Here is an 8,299-nt window from a genome sequence, read left to right as displayed (position 1 = left end):
CTGCAAACACTCGAATGAAATCGACGACATTCGCATAGAATTTCCATGCGTATCGCAGATATTTTACAGTTTCAAAGATATGGATTTCTATAAATTGAGGGTGGAATTTCTCGGGAGTATTACCTCTCACGTCCATAAATACAAATACGCCGGCTGCGTCTCGAATTCGATTACCATTCGTGTCAGCGGCATTTCTTTGCCGGATGTTGCACGACTTGCCTTAAAATCGACCCGACTGGTGACGAATGTCCTCGATGCGACATCGTCGCCGCTGGTCCCATCTGAACAGGGGTGGAGAATTTCGGTGGTTGCTGGAGAGAGCGAAACCCCTGCTAAAATCAATACTCGCATACCCTCACCCTCGTTGTCATAGGTCCAGACTAGGATTATCGTTTATTTCGGTATTTAACGTGGCTCGACAAAATAACGGACCAGTTCTTTTGTTCAGGGATTAAACAGGAATCGAACATTTATTAGGCGACAAATTAACGTTCGTTAAATATTTTCGAGATTTCACTTAATTCCGCCTCATCGATGAGTCGTTGCTACGATAATTTTATTCCATCGGATATTGGCGAGTGGATTGTGGAATGTTCGCTAATTTAAATTAAATAATTTTAGGAATTCATTATTCTGATTATTTATTATAGTATATTATTAGTTACTAGCTAGTTATTTATTTAAGTTTTAAATAAATTGGTAATCCACAGATCTTATACTCTTTTAGTCAGTTTTGAGTGATAAAAAGGCGTGAAAGGATTGAATACGTGACGTTCTCTGCGAGACATATCCGAAGTTTTTGAATTTGTAGATTCAACATTTCTTCAAATTAACAATACAACGTTTTATATAAATATAAATTCCTACATTAATATTATACAGAAACGGTAACGTAAACTGTGTTAGAATCACTTATGTATTATTCAATATATGAGTTTCTATTTACCATTAATTTATAATTTGCTTCATAAATGGTAATTACGAATTTGAAGTCTTTTCAAATAGTTTAACCCGTAACGCAAACCGCATTCGAGTTATTCATGTCTTTGTTTTCCACATTTTTTTCTTAAAGAATTCTTGCACATTGTTACGGTTGGTAATTACTTCTTGTAAGAAATTTCATAGAAATTGTGTGTTTTTTTTTTAAAGAAATGGATCAGTGAGATGAGTAACGAAGATGAGAACCTTCGCAATTGCCATACTTATGATTATTTCGATACTTAATTAAATTGCAATTATTTAGCGGTGATACTTGAGAAAATGTATACTTTTTCCGAGAAAAATCTTTCGAAGCTATTTATTCCAAATGAAAATACATTTTCACCTATCTATTCAGCATCATGATATTTGCGTTCCTAATTTAATGGTTTCATTATACCATGGTAACAAAATTCACAAAATTATTAGAAACATGAAGATGGAAATTTCACATGAATACGCAAGGTTCGACAAGTGTCATTTATTGCATCCACAAGTAGGAATAATCAAAACCTTTAATGACAAACCTCTTTAATATTCTATTCTAATTCGATTCTTAGGGATCTTGTTCACTGTCGATATCGACAGACGAGCCGAACCTAAGGAGATGAAAACACATCAATGGAAGATCAACTAGGAATATTATTTGTCCGATTTTAACACCTTATTTACCAGAAGTTCGCAATAAATAATCCTCTTCCAATCCCATCGAATACATCAATTATCAAAAATGTCCCAATCTTCTCAATTCAATGAAATATATGGAATATCAAAAGCATTTTCTCAAGTAACCCAATATGTACCATCCTAGACTACTAGACTACTAGGCATATGTTCTTCAATATATTTAGTGCCAGTTTAATACATTCAGCTCCAATTTAATACAAAAATCCAGTCAGCCAGCGATATACCTACTAAACATAAGAGTCTCGAGACTCAACAACGACGCTCCATCTTCTCTCTAAAGACCGTCAAAACGAGCGTCGAAGGAACACCACGAGAGGAGGCGAGACTCCATGAAACACGATAGACTTTATGTTCGTTAATTTCTCCATGAGACGGTAGCTGACAGAGCAGCATAAAGGAATCCAGCACAGAGACCGTGCAACCTGAGTTTAATTACGCCACCTTCAGCATCCGTGGCAAGCGCGGAGCGGCTTTGCTATCCATATTTTCACGGCCTGCCGACCACGTCCTTCGTTCCGTTCCAGTACACGTCACTAGGAGACGATCGAATCTTTCACGAGCTTTAGCGTTCGAGTTCTCCCTCGGAGACTTTGCCTCGCGTTTTCCGCGAGAGTCCGCAGCCAGACGAGGAATTCATTGCACCTGAAATAATCCGACCGCGCGTTACGCCGCCGCGCGAATGAATATTCCGCGCGGAACGAATAATTCAATGGTTAATTATTTCACCGTGTTATCGCATATCTATGTCGCAATGAACACGGTACACGAGCCGCGCGATGAATAATAATAATCCGCGATGGCACGATTGTGTCATTGCCATTTTTTGGGGCGACGGGAGTCGCGAATTGACAGACGTTCGATGGAAATTAGAAAGAAAATGCGTGAAATGTTTAAATGTGGAAATGAATTCCGTGATTAGGAAAGTTGTGATTAGTGTACTTTGAGAGTACAGACATAGTGTACTCTCCTACAGACTGTAACCTTCAAGTATTATTACCATAAGTATGGAAGAGAAGTATAAAAGAATAGGTAAATGTTGACGAACTGACGTTTCATCGTCAATGGAAGTTATAAGTTTCATAAGCAAATTAGTGTAGGCTAATTTCAAAAATCAAAGAATGAGGCGTTGATTGAGTGCGGTTTGTGGAGACTAGGAGACAAGCTTTGATAGATGAATCTGATAGATGTGTGATTAATATTAGGAACCAAAATAAATATAAACGTACCAATAGCACATGATTAATGGAAATCTTTGGTAACTTTGGTAACTTGGAGCGTGGGAGAAAGAATATTCAAACAGGACTACAAGAGGAGAATGAAGATGTTTGAAGCATTAGTAGATAGCGTGGCGCTGTTTGGAGCAGAGGTATGGGGCTGGAATGTGGAAGAAGCGCTAGATAGGATAAAAAGAGGGTACGTAAAATGGTACGTCTTAGATTTAGACAGGACAACACTAAACTACATATTGACAAAAGAGTGCAAGATAAAAGAAATCAAGGTAAAAGCACTAAAAAGAGCAGCGAGGTATGAGGAAAGAACTCTAGAATCGGAAAAGCAGCTGGTAAAAGAGTGCATAAAGGAGAGAGAGAGAGAAACTGGGGAAATGGCCAGGAAGGGAAAAGAGCAAGAAAGAGAAAGAAGGAACTAGAAGAGGTGAGAAACGGAGGGACACAGAGGGAAGCAGGAGGAGAGCAAGAAAGGTGGACAGGAGACCGAATTGTAGAAGAAAGAAGGAAGAGAGAAACAGAAGAGAGGAGGAAAAGGATAAGGGAATCCAGATACAACAGATACTACAGGAACATAACCAAAGAGGAGACGCCAAAGTACCTGAAAGGGAGGATGAAGTGGAAGGACAGGAAAATGATAGCCACGTTCAGGTGTGGAAACGAGACCAAAGCGAAGGAACATTGGAAAAAGGAGGGAGAAAAAAGGTGCAGACTATGTGGAAGGGAAGAAGAGGACCTGAGACATGTAATAGAGGAATGTGAAATAACAGGAGGAGCAAAGGGCATGGAAAAGACATTGAATGAGACTGGGGAAGGACTAAGGGACTTAAGAGCAATAATAGAGAAAAGAAGGCAATACAAGACGGGGTAGAAGGACAGGAAGGTAGCGCAGCAAGGAGGAAAGAGACCAAAGGACAATAATGTGTAGCCATAAGTTGCAATAGTTTATAGTCATTAGTTATAGCGACTAGAGATAAGAATATGCTAAGGAGTGCAATACAATAAATGTAAGAAATGTAAATCGAAAGTTCGTCCAAAGCCGAAAGGCACGGACTAGAATAGATAATAATAACTTTGGTAACTGTATTTGATGAATAAATGAACATAGACCAACGAATGAATAACTAGAAACTACTATACTGTTCTTATTAGTTAATGTAAGAAAAGTTAATGAGTCAAAGATGAAATAAAGCGTATACTTCGATTATAAGGATATCTTCATAATATCGCAAATATTTCGTTATGTGAAGGACTTGATGGTTTTTGAAATTGTCTGGTATACTCCACGTTCAAACTACAGTTGTCCACGTCTCAACTGATCGCAGATGTCCTAGTCATAACGTGTTTCTTTTAGTTTTTCCCGGGTTTTATAGCTCAGCTTCCTCGCTACAGTTGCATGAATGTTCGAAACTGTTTGTATGCAAACATACTGCAAGTATATTGCTTTCTTATCGCTCACTATACAACAACGTGAGCCAATAAGAACATTGAGTGAGCGACACAAACCGATAACGAACAAGTTTAGGCTCTTAACTTAATAGACTGATAATATATACATACTATAAGCCATTTTGTGACAGATATGGAATACGGTGGACTGTTAAGAAAATCATCGACGAACCAATCCACCATTACATCATCTCTGGAAACCCATTGGGTTAGGTTGATGGGCCTCGTAAGCCTGTTATCAAATGATATATCTTAAGTGGTTAAAGCATATCCTCGTGGAATACCCGTTAGTTTTGCTACTAAATAAGAGTTCAGACGTGGATTGAAATGGATTACATAAATTAAACCATGGAAAATATGTTTTATAGGATACTGCTGGAATATTGAGTCGCAGACAGAATTTATATTGTGCAGTGTTAAAAAGCGATGAAAACTATGTTTAATAATAAAATAATAATGTAATAACAGTTATATGTATATACTCAATATTAATCTCTAATCTCTCTATTCTCTCTGAATTCTCTAAGTTTGAAGTCTCGACGTTTGGTTTTTACTTTAATTTTGACTAACAAGTACCGTTAATTTCATCTACGATTCATCTACCTAAAGAAACGTAAATGTTTCAGACAAAACTCAAATTCAAGAGAAAAGAAGTTACACCGGTATGCCCAGCTCATTCATATATTAAAGTTATTAATACAATTAATTTAATATTCTAATTAAACATTAGAATATTAAAAATAGCACTTGTGCTACGTTTTCTATACCTTGATTTCCTTTTACATCTAGTATTTTCCCCGACCACTATAATGAAGAATACTTTGTTCCCCTAATAAGCTATCGCGTACCTATTAACCTGCCGTGAGCTGCTGTCGTTACTTTTCAATTAATCCTCCAACACGAAGAAAGAGAACATAATACTTGTTATCTGATACAATTTTGATGTCAAATTCTATATATTAAACTCCTAAAATGTATCACTTTAAAGACTACATCATCTTCTCAACACGTTCTAATTACGAGAAGCAATTACATAAAATACGATGTAAAAACGAAGTACTAAATTGCTTTGCATTATTGAAAACAGCTAGTAAAACTACTTAGTATACTACAGGGACATCGAAGTACATATAATCACGTCTTTGGTTATTCATTACCATCACGACCGGTCGCCATCGATAGCGGTAAATTAACGTAATCGCAACAATAACAGGCTTGTTAAGTCGCCTTTTGCCTCGTTCTGCCTCGCTACAACTATACTTTAACGTACAGCTGACCTGGCTTCGTAAATTCGTACGGCAAACCATAATGACATAGTCATTCTACATATCGCGAGAAACTAACTGTTCCTCGTGTTAACAATTTCCCTTCTGATAAATTTTCTTTCTCGTGAATAAATATATTACATAATAATAAGTTTCACTTTCATCAGATCATAAATTTTCTAATAATAATTTCTTCTTAAAATCAAAAGAAAGTTGCACGTAGGATCTCTTCAAGACTGTGGATGTTTATTATATAAATCTTTCAATTATCAGCAAAAAGTAAATCAGCGAAAAGTAAATTGATACACCGGAAAACATTTCAGAATAAAACGAACAACAAACGTCGACTATGTGCAGCAATCATTTTACATATTTCATATACATATGTATTACAATTTGAATTATTTAATATTTTACGAAATAAATATCCGTACAGTTGGAGACCGTCATATCCGGAAAATCTCTGTTTAAAAGCAATATCTGGATTCATGAACGGCGCAATATCGCCTGAAATATGCAATCGTTTATCCATGGATCGTTTGGAGCGTAAGGAGCAGCGTTATCAAATCCAGGCAGCGACTCGGAAAATAGCAGATCGCGAAAATATGATCCTCGAGGGTACGTAACTCCTTATTCGAATCTCTGTGCAAGGTCGTATACCTTCGAAGATAGTGAGAAACCGTTCCGTGAACTTCTTAAAACGAACGGGCTGTGTGATTGGATTGATAATCTATGGAGACCCCATGGGGCACCAAATATAATGGCTTAATTCATGTAACGGATGCTGGAGCGATCCGGTACGGTATTGAATCCCACTATCCGGGATAATAAAGTAGAGTAGTATCTTGCCAAAACGATACCGTTAGAAGTCGTTCTGTTTGTAACAATTGTCAAATTTATCCGCTTGATGTTTTGAATAACATATAATTGGATCCGCCGAGATAAAATGTTTCAGCTACAATTAATCTGCCGCCGATTAAAAATAAAATTATCTGATATATTGGTTTTATTATTCGTAGTTCTTCTTCAAGTTAACAATAATGACAACTGACTAATACCGTTCTTCTCCCTTTTTTCTTTTCTGTTCTTAACTCTTCCAACCTGATCTTTTTCTATCCAATCTTTGTCCTTCTTTTTCGACAAGAAACCCGCAATACCAGCTTACGGATGAGTTTAAAACTTTAAACTTAGAAAGCTCGTTATGCGATTAACGAAAAAATCTAATGGAAGATTAGATGTATCTCCACGTTTGGAATATTCGCAATTCACATTCCACGCTGGAACTTACATACACGATCGTGCAGCATTTTCAAAATCACATGGGACGTTAATCTTTATTTTTTAAAGAAATCTAACACCAGGATCGAAAATCTGACCATCCAAGGACTTGGTATCACGACGGTGCACGTTCCATGGTTTTATCGTGCAGGTGCGATCCTCTAACGAGAGGATCGAGTTAGATGCGGTAAAATGAGTCATCGAGGATTGATCGAAGGAAATGAGGTTTGAATGTGTGAAAGAGTGTGGTCAAGGCACGTGGAATTTCAACAGAGATAGGAATCGTCATGTAAGTAGAGACGCGTGGTACGTGTATATTATTCAAGTCGCGCTGCGTTTAAACGGCGTGATTGGAAAAAGACAGGCGATTATTTTTGCGCCGTTCCGTGTACTATGAGACTATGCCTGTTAATGATAATCTATCGTTACCGAGAAAAAGAGTATTTAGAAAAAAATACTCGCTTTCAATGGCACGCCGTTTCAACGCGCTTTAGCAAAACGCTGCTGTTAAGAAGATTCGTGCAAATGCTTGGAGTCTGACATATTTTCAAATCTTCTTTCGTATTTTATGGACGATTTAATGTTCGTTACCGAGAAGTATTTCTAATTTGTTTTTGAAAGAATGATAAAATATTTTTCCACGAAAACTGAAAGTTGGTTTCTGATAAAAATTTTTTCGAAAATACAATTTTATTTCAATTTCAACCTTCAAACGATATTTATTATTGTCTTGTGAATTTCGGTGGTTACTAACTTAATTTTGTAGATACTTTATTTTAACTTTTATTCGTTTTATGCGTTTCGCATGATTTGTGATACGTAGAAAATCGAAAGTAATTTCGATATTTATGCTTGGTTGTTTCAGCAAATACTTGCAAACCTGATGGTTCATATAATAAAATTCTGTACATATGTTTGCAAGTAATAACTTCCTACCTAACATTATTACAGTTTAGATATGCAACCAATTTTTAGTGCGGAATGCTAATATCCCTAAACAACCTCCAACTAACTATTCAGAAAATTCGATCAAGAGAACATATTGCTCCATTCCTACCATATTTCAGCATGGATTCTTCTACAAGCCCAAACACAATAAGAAGGAATCCCCAGTTCTATCGGAAGAGAGACCTCACAGTGCAACGAAACCTTTCATCTCTTCCATATTTGCTTCTCCATTCTTCACCAACCCATCAACAAAATAAAAAAAAAAAAAAAAAAGTGAAAGAATCCTCAATTCTATCTCAGAACTTAACTCACAATCGAAAGAAACTTCACTCGAAGGTACAGGTCATTCCGAACGAGTTTCCGGTTTTTCCATCATATCTTGCCTGGAGGGTAGCACCAAAGGACGGCCACTGAAAACTCGCATGAGCGGCACATCGAGAAACAAATCGCTTCTGTTCATCGTACACG

At 36.9% G+C, this 8,299-nt stretch overlaps 1 protein-coding gene across 1 annotated transcript; it reads left to right on the top strand.

Annotated features, from left to right (window-relative positions):
• The first annotated feature begins 2,669 nt into the window (after positions 1 to 2,669).
• On the top strand, positions 2,670 to 8,088 carry LOC122566100 (vicilin-like seed storage protein At2g18540). The gene is made up of 4 exons (XM_043722845.1): positions 2,670 to 2,694; positions 3,197 to 3,743; positions 6,042 to 6,223; positions 7,859 to 8,088. The coding sequence occupies exons 1-4, from the start codon at positions 2,670 to 2,672 to the stop codon at positions 8,086 to 8,088; spliced, it is 984 nt and encodes a 327-aa protein (XP_043578780.1).
• Positions 8,089 to 8,299: the final 211 nt, after the last annotated feature.

The sequence above is a fragment of the Bombus pyrosoma genome, linkage group LG3, assembly GCF_014825855.1.
Source record: "Bombus pyrosoma isolate SC7728 linkage group LG3, ASM1482585v1, whole genome shotgun sequence".
NCBI lineage: Eukaryota > Metazoa > Arthropoda > Insecta > Hymenoptera > Apidae > Bombus > Bombus pyrosoma.
This window is presented reverse-complemented; position numbering and strand designations above follow the sequence as displayed.

What these genes read in the sequence shown, in the direction of transcription:
- LOC122566100 (XM_043722845.1), top strand. Translation starts at nt 2,670, where the DNA reads ATGGAAGAGAAGTATAAAAGAATAG. An exon ending in GCAATAATAGAGAAAAGAAG is followed by an intron (nt 3,744 to 6,041) that starts GCAATACAAGAC and finishes ATATCCGTACAG; the next exon opens with TTGGAGACCGTCATATCCGG. An exon ending in CGAAAATATGATCCTCGAGG is followed by an intron (nt 6,224 to 7,858) that starts GTACGTAACTCC and finishes ACCAATTTTTAG; the next exon opens with TGCGGAATGCTAATATCCCT.